At 32.6% G+C, this 20,717-nt stretch overlaps 3 protein-coding genes across 3 annotated transcripts in view; 1 reads left to right on the plus strand and 2 right to left on the minus strand.

Annotated features, from left to right (window-relative positions):
• Positions 1–20,717, plus strand: part of LOC127867004 (deoxyuridine 5'-triphosphate nucleotidohydrolase-like) — a 132,922-nt gene that overhangs the window by 27,523 nt on the left and 84,682 nt on the right. The gene's annotated exons all lie outside the window — the stretch shown is intronic.
• The window catches only part of LOC127866997 (proteasome subunit beta type-4-like), a 147,914-nt gene that overhangs the window by 19,949 nt on the left and 107,248 nt on the right, over positions 1–20,717 (minus strand). The window lies entirely within an intron of this gene.
• Positions 4,424–20,717, minus strand: part of LOC127866986 (uncharacterized) — a 23,969-nt gene continuing 7,675 nt past the window's right edge. The window contains exons 2-19 of the mRNA XM_052407886.1: positions 20,564–20,717; positions 20,154–20,360; positions 19,242–19,373; positions 18,396–18,533; positions 17,957–18,094; positions 17,488–17,625; positions 13,084–13,221; positions 11,823–11,957; positions 11,573–11,687; positions 8,373–8,422; positions 8,027–8,265; positions 7,630–7,711; positions 6,954–7,030; positions 6,499–6,535; positions 6,130–6,227; positions 5,505–5,627; positions 5,108–5,262; positions 4,424–4,559 (exon numbers count right to left, since the gene is read on the minus strand). The exon at positions 20,564–20,717 is cut by the window's right edge and continues 62 nt beyond it. Of these exons, the coding sequence (XP_052263846.1) occupies positions 5,170–5,262; positions 5,505–5,627; positions 6,130–6,227; positions 6,499–6,535; positions 6,954–7,030; positions 7,630–7,711; positions 8,027–8,265; positions 8,373–8,422; positions 11,573–11,687; positions 11,823–11,957; positions 13,084–13,221; positions 17,488–17,625; positions 17,957–18,094; positions 18,396–18,533; positions 19,242–19,373; positions 20,154–20,360; positions 20,564–20,717 (2,094 nt within the window). The 3' untranslated portion in view covers positions 4,424–4,559; positions 5,108–5,169. The remainder of the gene's footprint in view (positions 4,560–5,107; positions 5,263–5,504; positions 5,628–6,129; positions 6,228–6,498; positions 6,536–6,953; positions 7,031–7,629; positions 7,712–8,026; positions 8,266–8,372; positions 8,423–11,572; positions 11,688–11,822; positions 11,958–13,083; positions 13,222–17,487; positions 17,626–17,956; positions 18,095–18,395; positions 18,534–19,241; positions 19,374–20,153; positions 20,361–20,563) is intronic.

Below are 20,717 nucleotides of genomic sequence, written 5' to 3' on the forward strand. Positions count from 1 at the left end.
TGTTCTTTATCCATTAGCCTTGACTTCTGGGTATTGCATACAATTCGCACATTGATATGAAAACGTAAACAGCGGGTGCAGACCGCTCATTTATTTTTTATTTTTAAAAGTAAAGGGATCTATCTTAATACTTCAATCAAAAAGTGTATAGTGTTGGGGTGTGGTCATTTATAACATATATATATAAATAAAAAAACAGAATGAAACAAAAATTATTTTGTTGGGGGGGGGGATTTTTGGGTGCGGTGGTTGGACGGTCTTTCAAAAATCAAATAATAAAAATAAATATTTATTTTTTTTAACCATGATTTTTTTTTTTGGGGGGGTAGGGGGTAGGGGGTCGGGAGGAGGTGAGAGGGGAAGGGGGGGTTGGTATAGTGTGAGGGTGTGGTCATTTATTAGATGGTCTTTTAAAAATAAGACAAAATGGAAAAAAAATTGGGACAGGGAGATTCTTGGGTGGGTGGTGGGGGATGGTTTGGAGTCTATTGTGGTATGTCAGGTAAGTGTTGGTTTGTCAAAGTATGAATGAAATCTGATCAATAATGAATAAGTTATGGCAATTTTAGCAAAATTTAATAATTTGACCTTGAGAGTCAAGGTCATTCAAAGGTCAAGGTCAAATTCAACTTGCCAGTTACAATACCCTCATGATAGTATGAAAGTTTTTGATGTTTCAAAGCAATAGCCTTGATACTTTGAAAGTAAAGAGACTCTAAGCACAAAAATGAACCAAATATTCAAAGTTACTTAGTGAAATAATGGCAAAAATTTCATCAAAATGCCAAATAGAGTTGTGCAATTTCTCCTGTACAGTCCAATTATGATAGTTAGCGAGTGTTCAAAACCTGAAAGCAATAGCGTGGATACTTTAGGATTAAAGTGGACCAAAACACAAAACTTAACGAAAGTTTCAAATTTCTGCATAAAAAGGGGTCATTATCTGTCAAAATGCCAGTCAGAGTTACATAACTTTGCCTGCACAAGTATGAAAGCAATTGCTTTGATACTTTAAGAATAAAGTGGACCTAAACACAAAACTTAACAAAATTTTCAATTTTTTAAGTATAAAAAGGTCACATAATTCTGTCAAAATGCCAGCAATAGTTAACTAACTTTGCCTGCTCAGTCCCCTTATGATAGTAGTTAGTGTACCAAGTTCAAATGTATATGATAAAAGTGGACCTAAACACAACACTTAACCGGATGGCGACGCCGACGCTCAGGTGATGACAATAGGTATTTAAAAAAAAATAGATGAGCTAAAAATGCTTCAAAGATTCTTTAGAACTTCAAACTAAATTAAATGTTGATTGTATATTCTTCGCACCAAAATCGGGTTACGAAATAAACCAATTTGATTCTAGATCAACGTCAAATGACTGTGTTGTCCTGCCTTCGACACGTACACCCTTAGCTAGCAATAAACAATTAACCAGACTTTAACAAGTATTCTTGAGTTATATAAAGTGTCAACTGTGTATGAAAGTGGGACAAAGATTACCTTTTGTTTAAGATTTAGGTCAAACAATCTTGTATAAAAGTCTGGTCCGTCTTTCGGTTCACAAGATACACCAGTCAATCTTATACCAGAAATCGACTTTGTTTCGTTTTCGCCTGGAAGACATTTTTCTTCCTGCAAATAAATTAAACATTCTCATTTACCGTTGCAAGATAGGATCCTGTGTTTCTTGGAAAACAATAATTGATTTTCTGCTAATCTTTCTGTAGTTTAATAATATTACCGAAATACACACATATTCGTAATTGACTGCAGTTTTGTTAAAGTATTTTTAAGTTGCTTCCATTATCCCATATCTTTCAATTGGCATAACAAAGTGATAGCAATGAATTCCACCCGTTTTTATCGGGTTTCAAGTGCATCATACAAGGCCATACGTATTTTGTTCACCTCAGACATGGAATCATCAAAGGAAATAATCAGTGCAATTTCCTTTTCACATATCAGTCTACAGAAGTCCACAAAACTGTGTTCTAGAGGAGCTTGTGTGATGATGAATCTAGTCGGCAGCTTGAAACTCTGAAGCAAATCAAAGGATTAGTATTTAATGTATCTAAGCGTTTTAATTAAATGCGGTTAAAAACGTCTAAATTCATATTTGCAGCACAGAAACATAAGAAATGAACTTTGGACCTTTTATGAAATAAACACAGTCAACACATGTAAACATGGTTGCAGACCGTTGTGAATTTACAAATTGCTCTTGCTCATCATGTTTCATGACGCTGTCTACTATCATCTAGATGACTAAGGTTAAACATGGTCTTTAAACCATCGTGATTAATCGCTTGCTATGTTGATTTCTTTGACTATATGTACCTTTTACTTAATATGTGTTATTTTAATATTTCAGATTAGTTTCCAAGTACACATAAGAACATATATGAATGCCATATATCACATAATAAACTGGGTAAACTTTATATGAAATGTGGAGGTATATACAGAGCAGAACCCATAACATTGCTACTGTCATAGGCAGTATGTTACAAAAAATCAGTGCACTTGTCAAACATGTTTAATTGGCAACGTGGTTAATCGCCTTATAGAGCCACTGTCGACTAACGATTGACCAGGATCAATCACTTTGCAAGGTCTTATAGTTTACAATTAGACCGTGTGGTTTAAAAAAAATGATTTAGTACAGTGGTCAACCATGGTTTTATTATGATCTTTAGGCTTTGAGTATTCATTGAAACTTGCATAGTTAACTAAACAGTGTCTTTTTTATCTTTTATACTGCCAAATAAAATGAATTTGGAAACGTTTGAAGCATATTAAACTAATGCGGATACGGATGGTGGCTGTTAAAGATAATGAGGGTGACAGCAACTATAATCACTATTAAATAAATATTAATGTCTTATTTTCAACATTGATTCATTGGCAAATAAGACAAACAAAAGACAAAATCTAGTACCATGAAACATAGTCAATTATAGTTAATCTGGATACAAATTCTTTTGCAAACGTCCATAAAAAATAAATTAAGATAATTGTACTAAGAACAAGACAGCGGTTTAAAAGTGCATGTTCATAAAATAACTTGAAGCATGTTAAATATTGACATTATTTTATAGTACACAAAACACTGTCTTTGAATATTGGCAGACCAAATTCAAATCATAACAAATCGTAGTCAATCAACATTTGAACAACATACGTAAATGCCATGTTTGACGAATACTATTACAGTTATTTAAGTGCAAAGATGTATGCAGTGTTGAAACTGATATAACTAAATCAATATTGAAGCAAGTAATATTTAATGTATAATACAGTTTGTTTAGCACTTACTGGCATTATGACAGCATTGATGTAATCGGTCGTGTTCGGAATGTGGGATGACAAATATGGGCGATAATTATCAGCTGAAAATTAATTTCATTTTAATTTAAGAAGCACATATATCACATTAGGTCTTATGAACAATATTTTAATGTAATTGTATTGTAATTATGACACTGCCTTCTTCCCAACATACTATTCAACAAACATGCCGAATTTAAACAATTTGTCAATGAACACATTTAATCCACATCAATACACAAAAATACAAAACCACAAGAGCAATATAGTGCATATTTAATGCTACGTATAATTCTTTATACCAGCCAGGATGTCCATTGATCTATTTTTTGACTGATTCTCATTGGTCGTTGCCGATTTGTACGTCTCTTCGTCTGGAAACAGTGACTCCTCGGTGCTTAAATCCTGATACATGTTTCGATTTTTTAGATATTTAAGTAATGAAAGGCTCACAATAATATTATTATTAATGCGTTTTATCAATTTGACATTGTTTGGTTTGCACTGATGTTTCTCTTTTTACATGTTTCCAAAGGAACGTTAATGTATATTAATATGTTTTTGAAAACACATGTTGTGCTGTTGCGAATTTCAAAATTTATAGTTAATGTGTCGTACAACTCATGAAAAGTAACCTAAATGCGATATTATCAACATGTCTTAATCAAACGCGGGGAATTATATCGATTCCATGTTATCAAACTTACTAAATACTGTTCTTTGAGCGCCATATTATCTCCACTTAGCTGTTCGGTAGTCACAGGTTGGGAAGGCAGTACCAACATTTCAAGCATCAGCTTGTACAGATATCGGTACTGACTCTGGAATGATGGCCGATCTTGACAATTATGTTTTAATAAAATACTATTGTATCGCCTTAATTCTAAATTACGATGTACAACGAACATCTTCCGCGGTCTTGACGTATGTCTTTTCTTTTTCCATGCAATAAGATGCCGCTTTTATAGTGAAATAACTGTACAATCAATACATTTTTATGAGTGTCTTCTTTGTGAAAAACAACAACAAAGATTTGAACAAGTGTTCAATATTCAGATATCACGAAACTACTTATCGGCTTGGTACACTTACGGCAGTCTGCACCATGTTGACCCTTTGAGCACGCAGGTTGGTTACACACTGTGGGATATCAATGTTCCCGGTCTCCTTTCCCTGATCGTAGAGATAGTCCATTGCAATGAAGGTCCCGGTGCGCCCAACACCAGCGCTGACAGCAGAAACAAACACAATCGTTACTCAATTCAAAACCTAATTAGTAATCAAACCAAGCCATTTTTAACCGATGACATTTTTCGAATTTCTTGTTTTGGTACTGGATTTATGAAATTGCTCAGCATTTTTAGGTTAATGAAGTTGTAGATTCTTGCTTAATTTAAGTACGCTGTTGCAGAGTTATATTGTGTAAAATTTAACAATAAGATAAATTTGCAAATGTTGTCTGGATATCGTGTGTATTCGAATTTCAAACAAATGCAAACTATTTGAATATAGACCTGCTGCCCTCCAGATCAATAGAAGTCTTCCTTTTCTCCCAATGATATATTTTACCCGACGTGTAACCAAAACGTGCAAGGAGGGTATAAAGTACACTAAATACAGTCAAGAAACGAAATCGAAACCATTAATGTTACGAAGACGTGTGTTATCAAATGAGTAGTGTTTCACATACAACGTCTTAATGTGCAGCAATTTAAATGATTCCCATCGCACACATTAAACAACAGTCTGAAATAAGACTGTTACTTCTTATTTTACCTGCAATGTATTAGCCATGGTTGTTTGGCGGTTCTCTTTTGACACCTTATCTTTCTCCAGAATTAAACGAGGCTTGTGCTGCTGGTTGGCACGCTTTTATCGGGCCAAGCAGTGTAGTGAAACTGGGTCACGTTGCGAGAAATACGTGGTTTATCCTGCAATTGATTTCTCATTTATAGACCTTTACTACTTCTTAATTTCACTTAAGACATTATGTACATTAACTACGCACTAGTAATATTGTAACGCCTCCGCAACAATATTTACTCAATAAAAATGTAAATCGAACTATTATACCAAATATTTTACATATTAAAAAATATGTCTTAAAACGAAAGTTATTTCGGCATTGCTATATTTAAGATTTTAACATGGAAGTATAAGAATCAAAACAAACCTTTTCATGCACAGTAATCGTTCGAATTGTATAACATGAATATTCTTTTTCTTCTGAAAGTGTCACCGCAAAGGTGCCGTGTATAATCGGTTTGCTTTCTCCCCAGTATTTCAAACATTTCATCTGAAATACGCAAGTTTTTATGAACAACGATTTCAAAATAATTATGCTTGAGTTTTCTATATTTTACGTAGTTTTACTACAGGTGTGTTATAGTGTATGTTGCACTCAATTCAGTGATAATTAAATATAACTTGCTTAATGAACATTTCACAAATTTCAAAAGGCCATATCCCTCACGTAAATTGACATATTTTATAATTATTTTTCTATTTGAAACTTATAATATAATCTTTATTTTAATTTAATTCGCAATACTTGTGACCTTTTACAAAGAAATAATTGACGTGCGTCGTTATTACTTTTTTGTTTATTTAAATCGTAAATTACATTATTATTTTTATGTTATCCTCAAAATGACCAATGATTGAAAAAAATAAAAGACATAACGACATGTATTCGAATGTTCATGATTTTTACGCAACAATTGACATATTTTTATCCAAAGAATTCTCGAGTACACGTCCCTGACTTCAAAGTCAGAAACAGATATTTGTACACGCACATTTCCTTCTTCAACGAGTTTCGTAGCCATAATAATGATACAGACGTCTTGTTCCCACACCATTCTCCAAAAATCGCCTACCATTGGATTGACCGGACCTGAAGGCATGTCAATGTTAGGCATAATACAAAGCATAGGGGCACATTTGCACAGCATTTCCTTCTGGTAATATATGGTGTAATGATACGTTCTTTTATTGTCATAATTATATTGTTTAGAAAATTGATCAGCCGCGTAACATTTAATACTAGCGAATTTATCCCCCGATTAATTGTATCGAGATTTATTTTTTATTGATGCATATGCACGTATTATCGTCCGTTGACATGAAAATATCATGTTTTGATACATGTGTAGAAACTGTTTTACCTTGAGACGCAATATACTTTTTTTCTTCCATGTAGCCCTACACAAAATATATACAAAGGCTGGGCATATATTTTCTTTCAATAACAAATAATACATTAGTAAGATCGTTAACACTTTCTTTGGTATGATATTCATCTTAACACATTACGTATAAACGTGTTCGAATAATAATCCGTTACGGATAATAATGTAAATATACATTCATACACATGTTTTACACCACAAAATACTTGACCGAGTGATGGTTCATACTTAATTGCATTTATACAACGCTGCTAACGTTCTTAAAATATTGTAATCATGTTTTTGCTATTGTCAAATAACTCGGCTTTATATTTTTTGTTTCAATGTAATACTATTTGTTAGCAAATTCATTTAACAAGTGTATATTCATTAAATATGTATAATGCACTATTTATAAGCTCTTCATTGTCATCCATAAATGTCTCACGTACATCGACATGGCAGGCGTTGATGTAGTCGGAATTTGGTTCATCAGCGATTCTTCTGAGAATCACTCGAGAATGGTCGTCTGCAAGGACGAACACGTGATCCAATTATATTTCTTAAACGCTATACATTTGGTTAAAATAGTTCGAGCTTTTATTTGCGGCAATACTAGTATAGTTATGTATTTCAACGATTGTTAGATCATTATTATAAAAAAATTATTCAAAATTGTCATACAATTAAATAAAATATTGCAATTATAAATATAATTATTATCATGTAAAATATTCATAATTATTATTGTTTAAATTATAATAATACCAGTTACAAAAAGAACAAGAAGAACAAGAAGAAGAAAAATATGAATATGATTAATTACAATAATAATTATACTGGTATTATCAATATAAATATAATAATAATTATTATTATAGTTATTATAGTTATTATTATTATTATTATTATTATTATTATTATTATTATTTTTATTATTATTATTATTATTATTATTATTATAAAAACGCTTAAATAAAAGCATGTTACAGTGATATAATAAAGACATAATTCATTTTGTATAAACGAAATATATCGTGTATAACACTTGAATTAGAAAGTAACATTATTTAATACTGCATATATTTAAGCGTCTTTGATTGTTTATCCTACTAATATCTAACTTACATGCATACATCTCTTTGTATCTATTTTTGCCTGTGGCTGCAGATGCCACAATCGTCGGATGTTGAAGACCAAAATGTATTTTCTGTTCAAAAGCCAATTATTTATCAAAAACGACAACGATAGATTTGTTAATATTAAAATAGTTTATTTAACCATTGGAATTGGTGTCAATCATAAGTTTATGCAATATTTAATTTTGATAAATCGACATTCTTTGAAAGTGATTGTCAACATTTATAATTGATATATATATATATATATATACATATATATATATATGTTTTTTAGGGGGGAAACAACATCATCGACATTTTTCTACATGCATGGTCAATATTGCCGACTGCATAAATAACAACAACGTACTAACAAAACGTATACCAAATCATGTTATACTTACATCGAACTCTTGCTGGAAGATTGTTTCGTACTGGTAGTTGCCTCGTACGAATTCTCGCAGTTTATCGACAGCAATGAGACGTATTTCAGTACGCTTACGTTCTCTATGTAGTGATTTGCTGTTGTAGTAAAGGCCGTCTTCTTCTGGAGACACTGTGTTTGCATACACTGCGTTTGAAATGTTTCCTCTTTGACTGTTAAGAGGTTTATTCTTTGACGTTGTCGGCGTTTGTTCGATGGCTGCAAATTCAGACAATTATGCAATACATGTGTGATATGACCGATACATGGGATACACACATGCAAATATTCAAATGAATATTATGTTTACAAATCGAGCAACTTACTATAATCTGTTCCATTTTGAATTGCTACATGAATGTCGTCTAACTGGTGCCTGAAACAAAAGTTAACAGTATAATAAAACTAAACAAGACACTGTTCGATGATGACGCCTGTTTCATACTAGACGGTTCACGTATACCGTTTTAAACATTTATAAAAAGAGCTGCGCTCGTGAACGCATTGCCCACTACTGCGCTTTGAAGTCCCTCATAAGCTATTTCAGAGAAAGTTAGGCCCAAAACTAAGCCAACAATCAATGGACCGTAACGAAACTCACATTGCATCTGTAATTCATGTAGGTAGGCTGAAATACCAAACATCAGTTCAATATATGAAAACTTTGCGTGAAAAAAATCCGAAAAAGTTTAAAATACAAAATAATTTCTAAGTCCAAACCCATAACTTCGCCAAAAATCAATGCACCGGAACAAATTTTACACTTCATCTGTGGGTCATGTAGGTCGACTCACATCCTAAAGTAAAAATCAGCTCAATATCTATAGCGAAAATCTCCAAGTCCAAGTCAAAGTCCAAGGCTCATAACTTCGAAACAAAAAACGGTCAAGAACGTATTGTACACTTCATCTGGAGGAAGCCTCACACAACAAATAGCAGCTTATTGTGTAAAAGCGTTGCGTAGAAACAAAACCGGAAAATGTATTATAGTGAACATTTCTAAGTCCTAGGCACATAACAACATCACAAATCAACTGGCCGGGACGAATTTTACACTTAATCTGTAGGTCACGATGGCAAACTCACATACCAAAAATCAGCTGAATATCTGATAGAGTGCATAAAACTTCCGGAAACAATATCTGATAGTGTTTTGTGAAAAAACTTCCAGTAAAAGGTTATTATAGAGATTATTACTGAGTCCAAGGCCCATAACTTCGCCACAAATTTAGATCAGCAAAAGGCTTCACAAATCTATGGACCGGAACGATTTTTTTTACTTCATTCATAGGTTTTGTAGGAAGACCAACATACCACAAATCAGCTCAATATCTTAAAGCGTTGCGTAAAGAACCTCCGGAAAACAGAATGCCGGTAGGACAAACGGACAGATGAGCAGACGGACTAACAGACAGACGGAAGGGGTTATAAAATTCATCGACGAAATTGCAGTAATATCCGGACTAACATTAAACAGGCATGAATGTAAAATCCTTAAAATAGGAGCTCTTATAAATAACCTTATCGAGTTTTGTGAAGGCAAACAATTCATCTGGGACTCTAACATGCCACATAATGAGGAATAGAATTTTGCTACAACAGAAATAATACCACTTCATATTCCTAAAAATTCCTGCTTGTAAGTATGGTTTGAATAAATGGAAACGATAGAAACCTTCGTTAATTGGACAAATTACAGTTTTGAAGAAAAATGCAATACCAAAGCTTGAATATCAAATAACAGTTTTACCTAATCTCCATCTCAACAAGTCATGAAACAAAAAAATCGCTATGTTTCAAAATTCAGTGGTACGAAAACAAAACACATAGAACTGCCAGAAAGATGGTTTAAAAAATGTTAGATATTTACCTATTCTTTAAATTCCTCAAAGCAAGTTTGATTTATAGTGCAACCAGACTCGAACCTTATTAGCATATAGTCCAATATGCCAAGTAATAATGGTGGAATGTCGATCATCAAATCAACTTATCATTAACAAGAAATAACAGATCTTCACATACAATCTGAGTTCTTAAAAAATATTCTGTGTATATGGTTCAGTGCCCTCTTGGAAAAAGATGAAATACAACTACCAAAACAAAAATCTGGAATAACTCATTTATAATAAACGAGGTATTCAATATATTGAAACATAAATCTATCTATGTACTTGTTTATTTCAATTTATTTATTTATGTATTTATTTATATATTTATATGATAATAGAACAAGAGAAGTTTACAGTTTGTAAGATATAATAAATATTTATGAAATAGCTTAAACAGACTTTATTTAAGTACCATCAAATTGTGAAAACTATACCCGTTGAATTGATAAATAATTTTAAGATAACGATTTAAGTTATACAATACCGATATACATGCTTAATAAAATAACAATACATACACAATCTTGCAAACAAGTGTGTAACCCACTTATACTAAACCTAAATCCTGAAGAGTTCAAACAATTTTATACATGGACACGCTTTATAATCCAGACGCAAATCAAATAACTATCTTCAGCCAACCAGTCAAATTAACTATTGACACCAAATTAAGAAACGTCTAATATAAATACCTTATGCACATTTTACCAAACAATATCTACCTCCTTAAATGCAATCTTGATCAGTAAACATTACGTGATATTTGCTGTATGCACTCATGTATTATTGGATTGTCATTTTATGCAAAAATGATAGATGAATATCCAAAACTTTATTTACAACAAGTTGGAAAGTTAAGAAAACATTGAACTTACATTTTTAATTAAATTTTTCTGCAATGCGGCAAAAGTTATAAACTCCTTAGTATTGATAGCTAAATATGTTATCTTTAAAAGCCAACAGGATAATTCAACATCGAAAATAGATACGTTTGTGTCCTTCTTCAAAAATAGAATTAAACTCGAGGAATAAAATGCGACAACACAAACTAAATTTCATATATTTTTTACTCGCTGGGCGCCTTTTATGCTCAACTAGTACCTAGTACAACTACCATAAAAAGAAACACTTTAAAACTACATTGGACCACAGGTGTACCAACCTGAAAGCAAACTTTTCCCTTACCTATTTTTTGTTTTTTTTACCATATCTTTATGAACTTGTGTAATGCTATTTCATAATGGTTAACCTTTAACGAATTTTGAAATTGACTCTGTTTTAAATATATTTTATACACACCAACCATGGTCTTCATAAATGATATGTACAACAAATAATATCAAACCATTTAAAACAAATACATTTATTTTGAGTATGTCAAAATATATATTTAATTTGCAAACTATATTATGTTAACGATTGAATAAAAAATGAATTTTACAAAACGTTTAAAGGAGTATGAAGAACAAAAAAGTTGTGATTTCATAATTAAGTCTAGTATATGTCTTCAGTGAATATACTTTCTTTGAATGTAAATATTACGGTCAATGTAGCATATGTTTGTTTTTATGCGAAATGCGTAATAACCATCATATGGCAAAATATTTACTTGAAACAAAATGAAACACGCACATCACCTTTTTGTTGGTGTTGATCGCCTCCTTCTAAATACGATAATTACAACTATTGCGATGACCACAATACCCCCAACCGAACCTCCGACAGCTTGTCCGATGAACGCAGATTTAATCACTGAAATGAGGAATTCAATGTATTTACCTATTTGTGAACATTATTTTCATTTAGTATCTTGCTGTTTTGCATTCGATACTTTTTATTAAACATATTGTTTAAAGAAAACTGATATAAACAAAGTGACTTCCTTACTTTGTGTCATACAAAGATCGCCAGTAAAGCCTTCTTTACAGCCTTGTGAACATGTGCCGTCTATATGATGACACGCGCCATTGCATTTGCCACATGCGGTTGAACAATAGTCTCCGAAGAAACCGACATCACATACTAGAATAATAAATACTAATTTTGTTTATGTAATCCTCTTAAAAACAGATAATTATGTTTCGATTTTAAAAACATAAAATATAACACACAGGAGTGAACAAGAATAGAGAACATATAAACAAGACACAATTAAATTACTTTGCTTTGACACAGTCACGTCTTAAAAAATGTTTTTAAACAAGCATTTAACATTTCAGCATTGCTACTTCACAATTACTGAAGACTACACACGAGAGAATAAGGCGTTTTACAGCAGAAGTAAAACTAAAATGTACATCAACTAAAATGATGCATACAGCTTTCAAACTATAACCAACAGAAGTGTCTATAACACAAGATTTGCATATTATTTTATGTGTGATATACATGTATGTTGACAAACAACAGTGTCGCGCACCGCTTGCTTAAATACGTGTGTATTTAGAGTACACAATTCATTACCAGGTAGTAGAACGACACTTCAGTCCATTGTCAAAAGAGGAATGAAAACTATATACAATATATTCTGTATGTGAACAACTTTTAAAATTTTCATCAAATATGCATTTTATCTACAGTTATTAATATACTCTCAGTTAACCGATAAAGCCGATTTAACAAGTAAATATTACATTGATGATTCAATCAAACCGTAGTTTCAATAAGATAAGGCAAACTAATACGATCAGACTGTAAAATGTCGATGTAACAGAATACGTCAGCGTCTTAAAATATTAATATGATGCATTTTGTATATGAGGTGTTCGCATCAGTTTACACATGTAAATGGGAATAATATACCGCCAATGCACATCGTCCCGTTATATCCGGATTGACATGTCACTGGGTACTCGCCAGAAAGCTTGAAACATGCCACACCATTCTTACAATAACGATACCTGCTCTTAATCCCAGAACAATTCAATACGTGTGTGCATTATGTTCGAAAGTTCCTATTTGTAAAGCATCTGAAGCGTAATTGTAATATTAACATTCGCAGATTTTTGTTTGATGTAAAGTTTAAACGTTCAGTTAAAGAACGTTGTAAACGATAAGTATTTAGTAGCAAGATTTTAATAAAAAGTCAATTATTATTCAGAAGTTCAAGTAATAGATATGTCAATCGGAATCGGATATTTAAACATACCATCTGTGCACAGAGAACCGTTATATCCTGCAGCACATCCGTCTGGACACACACCGGAAGTCTTGTTACAGGCAGCGTTGTTCAGACAATGACCACATCTGGTCAGACAGCCCTGACCGTACCATCCATTGAAGCAAGCTATTTTAGCACAGTTTTAAAGACAAACTTAGTTGCTTAAACACAATAATGGAGCATTTCAATAAAATTGATGTAACGTTTAGATTTTTTATAAACGAACATTGCTCATGATATGCATGTCTAAAAAATAAAGTACAGCATAGTTATTTAGGTAAACATCAACGAAAAACAAATACTTTGTACTTTTCATTGATAGGAAAATGGCAATAAAAGAAAAGATATATATTAATGAGATTATTATCAGGTTGCATGTACATGCAAGTACAACATTATTTGTGTTATGCTGCGAACTAAAATAAGTATGATTAAAATATATTATTAAAGACCATTTATTTAATTAAAATAACGTTTTGCTACGAGGATATATGTAACTATGAAATGTCCTTTTCATAGACTTCTAGATTTCTTTTCTTGAGATATATTCTGGAAAGTCACCATTTATGACGTATGATATTTGTATAATATTCACTGGCATACAAACAATCCGTCAATATGTCTTTCATTAACTGAATACCAGAGCGTATTTCAAAAAAGAAAATGTAATACATATGGAAATTAAGCAGTTTATATAATGGCTCTACACACACATTTTGTTTTTAATTAAGTACACAGGTATTATTTTTATTTGAAAAGTTGTCGTGTCAATAAACAACAACTGTATTGTTTGGGGTCTCTCATTTAAAGTCATGCCAACTATTTGATAGTGTCTTGTTTGCGTTCTATCAAGGATCGCTTACGTGGAACTCGAGTATTTCTTCTTATTCAAACTACAAATTAATCCGAGAACGGTTTTTTTCAATTGTGACTCGAAACATTTCTGAAAACGGACGGACAGCATTCTCACATGTACGCTTTGTATTATTTTTAACGTTACACTCGGTAAAGCTTTAAAGCAGTTTTCATAATATTTAAATGTTTATATGTGCAAAATATTGTATTTCGTGTCTGCTTTAAGGGTTGGGAAAGAAGCGCGCATTCGAAAAAGATTATGTTACTCAAAATGTTTTGTAATATTATAACTGTGCAGTGATTAACATAAAATGTACTCATTAAACCGTATAAACCAGTGCATATTTATCGGACGCCGACTCCTATGCGTTGTCATTACAATAACCACATATGTACCTACATCCTTAGCCATACATTTCAATATGACATCTTTAAGAGACAGGATATTGACAATACACGTTTGATTCCCGAATAAAAAGAGAGGGCAAAAATGTCACCTGTTGCGCTCACCTGAGAGTACACAAATATTTTATCTGATCTTATGTTGTTATTTGTGTATAATAAATTTGACTTTTACTCAATCAGATTTTACCCTTTAATACTTAGATGTATGTGGGCAATGACATTATTGGAACAAAAGTCCTACCAAACTTTGAAAAGTAGGCAATGCCGGCTGCAGGTCGGCCGACTGTTTTAAATGCTTTAATACAAGCAGATACGCATATTATCAATTCATACCTGGAAATCAGAGTCTCTTGGGATTAAGGTATTTTCTCGGAAAATGTTATGAGTCTCCTGAGAAATATTTATTTAAATGAAAAAAAGAAAGTTGCACGATTTTTGGTAGAAATGCTTTTCAACAGTTGTCAGTAATGCAGCCCCTAGATTATTCACATTTTAAAATGTGTAATATGGACATGTCATTGCATACATAAAAACATCCTATGATTGAATAATACTATTTATAAGTTTAAGTACTGTGTTATAACAGAGCTTTGATATATAAGTGACATTATTAACACATACATATTTTGTATCGTGGCATGTTGCAATCAATTTTGAGAATACAACTTTGAATAAAAGTACTTAATTAGTCATACATATTAATTTATTGAACATAACTATGACTAAAGTTTTATAATAAATAACATTTCCAACAAAGACAAATGCAAATGTAAATCTTCGAAAATTAAATTAGTTAACAGGGGAACAACTCTACTAAAAAATATCATTTAGCTAGTAGGTAATAAAGGTTGTCTCTCCTTCACAAGAGGCTGCACAATTCAATAGATCACTTGTTAATATTTATCTGTCAAGTGTGAAGATATGATATAGCTCTTTACATAATACGTATAAAGGCTATAAGGTCAAGTTGGATTCAAGTAAAGCATTTAAGTGTTTTAACTGTTTTAGCACTGTTTGACTTTCTTGAAAAATAAGTTAAATGATGTGGTGTAATGGGAAAATATAATTTGAGTTAATCAATATGATTAGAAATGTTGTTTGTTGTTAATGTTTCTGAATCATCCTCCTTTTCTTCCTCTCCCTTCTCTTCCTCCTCCTCCTCCGCCTCATCATAATCATCATCATCATAACTACCACCACCAATACCACCATCACCATCATCATCAACATAAAATCAACATAAAAATTGCAGTAGCATCGGTATCACTTTTATACTTTTAATCATCTTCACAGAAATGCAACATCAACCTGTGTTAAAAAGTTTAACTTTAGCCAAAATTAACACATCCAATTTAAATGTATAGATAGTATACATACCAAAACAATTTCGGAACTGAGCTTATATAAAATAACAATCAATGTCTGTGAAAGTTTCACAAAAAAGGCAATACATTTGACTTCTAGTGTTTGTATAGGGTTTAAATATAGCCATAGAAACACAACTACCTCGCCCTCTGACTTCAATTGTTCTTTTTACTGACCAGACCCTGTTTTAATGGGCCCTTTATTTCATAAGAAAATATCTTCTGAGCAAGTTACATCATCGGACTAAAAATGTTGCTTTTAAAGAGTTAAGAAGCTTTTACCATATCCACGTTAAAGCCGCTGCTCCGCCTCTTATTTGCTATGTGTTGCAAGGAACCGAAACCATTTTCAAACTCAATCGATTTATTATTTGAATAAATTTCCTGGCCATTTTTCATGGATATTATACAATTAATGTGACGCATAGATTGCTAACAATGTTTACTAGTGTAATATAAAGAAAACTGCTCCGCCCTCTGGTGGCAATGATTTCAAAGAACCGACATCATTTGCAAAAAATAATCAGAATAAATGTTATGACCACCAAGTTTTATGAACATTCGACAAAAACTGTGGCTTCTGGAATATATTTAACAATTTGTAATGGTAGTTTTTTAATGAATACTGTCCGTCCATGGCGGTCATTTTTTTCAACTAACCATAACCATTTTCAAAATCAGCTGATAAAGCATTAGAACAAATGTTCAGACCAAGTTTCACGAATACTTGAAATGTGACTTCTAGTGTGTAAACAGGCTATTTGTCTATTCAACCAAGTGACCTATATTTTTTTCTCAACGTGAACTACTTTTGAACTCACCTCATAACTATTATAAGGGTGAATCTTCTAACACGTGGCATTAAGATCGGAAAATACATATTACCACTACAATATTAACAAGGTAAATTAAGACGAAGGACGACGCACAACGCACGACTAACGACAGACAAAAGGCGATCACAAAAGCTTACCATAAACATTTGGTGCTCAGGGGAGAGAGCTAGTGTGTCTGTTCAGTGCTTTAAGGCTCATACAGTTACAATTTTCAACATATTCTCAGAATTTTCGCTCAAACAACAACATCGTCTTTTTGAGTTCAAAATGAAAATTTATATTTATTAGCCCACTCTAGTCTCATTAACATAAGGCAAACTATACGAATTAGCATGCAAACCTCTGTCTGACAGTAGTCTCGGTATTATTAGCAAAGACTGCTGTATATATGTGTGCAGTTAGTTGACTAGAACGATGACAGTTGGTGAATATTGCTCATCATGATACTCACTATAACGCATTCACACAACACCAACGATCAACTAGTAAAACTCTACCTGGTATAAAACGGAAAGTAATTTACCGAATGATTGCAATTTTCGCTCACGTTTATATAATTATAAATGAACGATGTCTCAATATTTACTATATAACTTTCATTTTTAAAAACATACTTTTTTACACAAAGGAATGGCGTAATTACAAAAAATGCGTGTTTAAATTTTCTCCTCATGATAGGAACAAAAGTCGAACCGTGGGCTTACATATATGCCGTATACAGATCTGCATTAATTTACCCTGCTAGTTTCGTACATCGTACGTTTATCTTTTAACACATACTGATTATTATTAACGAAGGTGTCGTTCTTTTTGTTTATCGCCAATGCAGTGTCGTTATCGTTTGATTTGTTTTTTCTTAAAATAAGACTACGGTGTATTTTTTCCATAGGGACGTTCGCAATAGTATTCACAAACTAAATGTTATTATTTACCATGAGTGCACATTGTTCCGTTATATCCGGGTTGACATTGCCCTGGACAATCGCCGGAAACCTTGTTACATGCCACCTTGTGTTGACAATAACCACACCTGTTCTGACATCCAGGACCATACCATTGGTTTTCGCATTCTGTTATATGAAATCATAATAAAATTGTATTTTTGTAATCATAACGTTGTTTTCATTATCGCATACATAGTTGTTTGCGTAAAATAAAGGATTACGATATCTGAGATGGTTTGTTTTCACATATAACTTAAATATTTATGTATTATTTAATACCTTTCATCCGTAGCGTAAATATTACAATGTAATTCGCATAATTCATACATTTAGTTTAAACATTCAAAATACAAAACAACAAAGCAATTGTAAACGCCGACATATCTAGTCACGAGAAGTTAGTAATGTGTCAATTATTATCAAGTGAGAGCACTGTCAATAAGAAAAGTACACATACCATCTGTGCAGAGATAACCTTTATATCCTGCAGCACATCCATCTGGACACACACCGGAAGTCTTAGTACAGGCAACGTTGTTCACACATTGACCACATTCGTTCAGACAGCCCTGTCCGAACCTTCCGTTATCGCATTCTTCAAAATGAATAGAAAAGTATAACCATTAAAGCTTTCATACACTTTTTGCTTATATGTATCATAATAACGTAGTGATCAGCAATCAAATCAAGAATAAGGATTGTATCGATGGCTCGTAACCTTTAATAATACATAGATACATTGCCATAATTATCGTTAATATATTTGGTTAAACTATTCAATAAAATACCTCAGTAAACGAAAAGATATCTATCCACATGGAATTTATATAAAGTAAATTTGTATTTAATATCTAAAGTGAGATTGCTTCCTATCGGCATCGAAGAATTAAGCATACCATCAGTGCAGAGAGAACCGTTATATCCCGCAGAACATCCAGCTCGACAAACACCGGAAGCCTTATTGCAAGCAGTGTTGTTCAAACATTGACCACATTTGGTTCTACAGCCCTGACCGTGCCATCCGTTGTCGCAGGCTGTTTATATAAAGTGTGCATAACTCAGACTTTCCATTAATTTTATGAAGAACGGTTTTAACATAAACTGTGTTCTCAAAAGGTATAATGCCTAAAGTGATTAATCTTTATGTTGTCGAGTTGAAGTAAAGTATATTTAAGCATTAACTTAATAAGCACACGAACCAATCAGTTCAGCGCATTTCCTGATAATATATAAACACACTTCATGTGTAAAAACGTGTTTCCAAAACAGTCTACATCCGATGTACGAAGATCGATCGTTTTGTTAATTAAATGTGATTAGAGTCGGCCTTGTTCGTGCATATATGCACTTTGATTCTAAAAACAATGATAGGAAGATATTTAAAGATATGTTGCGATATAGTTTTCGTTGAAAAAAAATGTTCTCCCCATACATTATTATTTCATATATCAAACAACCATAATTGAAGAGATTGGTGTGTTTTGTCAGAAACCCTTTTCTACTATTTACATGAAAGAAAGATACAAATGCAACACATTTAGCAATAACATCGATTTGTATTTTGTTTTGCTGGTAAGCGATTCGTCATTGGAAAAGTGAGCTTCGTTTTCTTTCCATTTACTATGTAGTTCTTATCTTAAGCTTTTCATACAAAAGTTAACCTTCAACAATCATTTATCAACATTCAATTACGTATTTACCGTACACGTACTTGTAAAACTGGAAAATAGGTAAAATTTTACTTTCATTGCAAGTAGCCCCTCTCCAGCCAGCCTGACATTCTGATCCACAGGTACCATTTATTGTGTCACACGGTCCTTCTAGACAATGACATCTTTGGTTACAATTAGGGCCATATGTTCCTTGTCCGCAATCTAAAACAATTGCATTGTATTATACAAAAACAATTGCGTTGATATTTAGTTTAATTGACAGTTCGCGCACTAGATCGTTGTTTTGCATATAAATCGTAGAGCAAGAAATTAACTTTACATACATTCATTGAAATATATTTGTTATCGAGGTTGACATCGAAAACCTGGTCAAAATTGGTTTTGAATCGATAAAATACAATATAAATGGTCATAAATACATGCATTAGGCGCAAATCATTGTAGAGCCGGGAATTATGCAAATTATATCTATATTTTGCTTTCGCTAAACATAATTAGCATATTGAAGATAAATTCATAGATTTAGCAAACACGTAGCATTGCAACTCAGTTTCCGTCTGTAACACATGTATTTCCATTTGTTCTTACCTGCTCTCCGCTAAATGCGCCCGTATCCGCAATTGTGTTTGTTTAGGTTTGAATTAACGTGTCGAATCATGAATATTAATAAGGTCGTTTTCGTACTTTACCGTACTCGACCGCAAAATAAAAATCGCTATATTGTTTGTTTTCAACCGATTTCAACCGGATTTGCAGTGATATCCTCAATAAAAACAAGTTTTCTTACGAGTCTGCCCATATATAGAGCTATGACCGGGGACTTTAAAATACTGATTATTTCTGTTATATAAATACTAACAAACATTAAGTTTACACAACGCTTACTTAAAACGCTTACCTGCAAGAACAGCAAAACTATATTTACTTGATTGCATGAAAACTTCACCACAATAAATAAGTAAAACGTTTTAAGTACTTTACCTTTTTGTCGGTAAACTTCTATTTCACATAATGTCATATACTGCTCTTTTATATTTTTTTGACCGATTACACGTATTGTTCGCATAGCCTGCGGAGGACTTATCGCATAGGTTAGTTTTGAATCTAAAGCCTCAGTGATCTGCTGTTGGACCATGTTAGTGTCGTCATAGCCACCATACATATCAATTTTTTTAAGTTGTTCGAATGCTGAAAAGATAACATCCTTTGTTGAGTCATAGATTCACAAGTTACATTATTTTGAAAAACAAAAACTATTATTGTGCAACCTTTAATTGTCTACGACTTCGTTGAACCCTACAGCAAACGCACCTTACATAAAATATGTTAACACCTTGATAATGATACAATTTATATGTATCATAATATAAACATTAGATTGAGTATACTACCTCCGTCTGTACGCCCTTGAAGTACAACTCGCTCCACAAAATATGTTTGTGTTATATTTAATTGGAGCCAGGTCGGCCTTTCAATGGCGGTACACGTTATGTCTTGATCAGGTTTACGAGAAGTTCTTCCATCGATGGCTTTTTCAACAACCCA

This window comes from Dreissena polymorpha, chromosome 2 (genome assembly GCF_020536995.1).
Source record: "Dreissena polymorpha isolate Duluth1 chromosome 2, UMN_Dpol_1.0, whole genome shotgun sequence".
Classification (NCBI taxonomy): Eukaryota; Metazoa; Mollusca; class Bivalvia; order Myida; family Dreissenidae; genus Dreissena; species Dreissena polymorpha.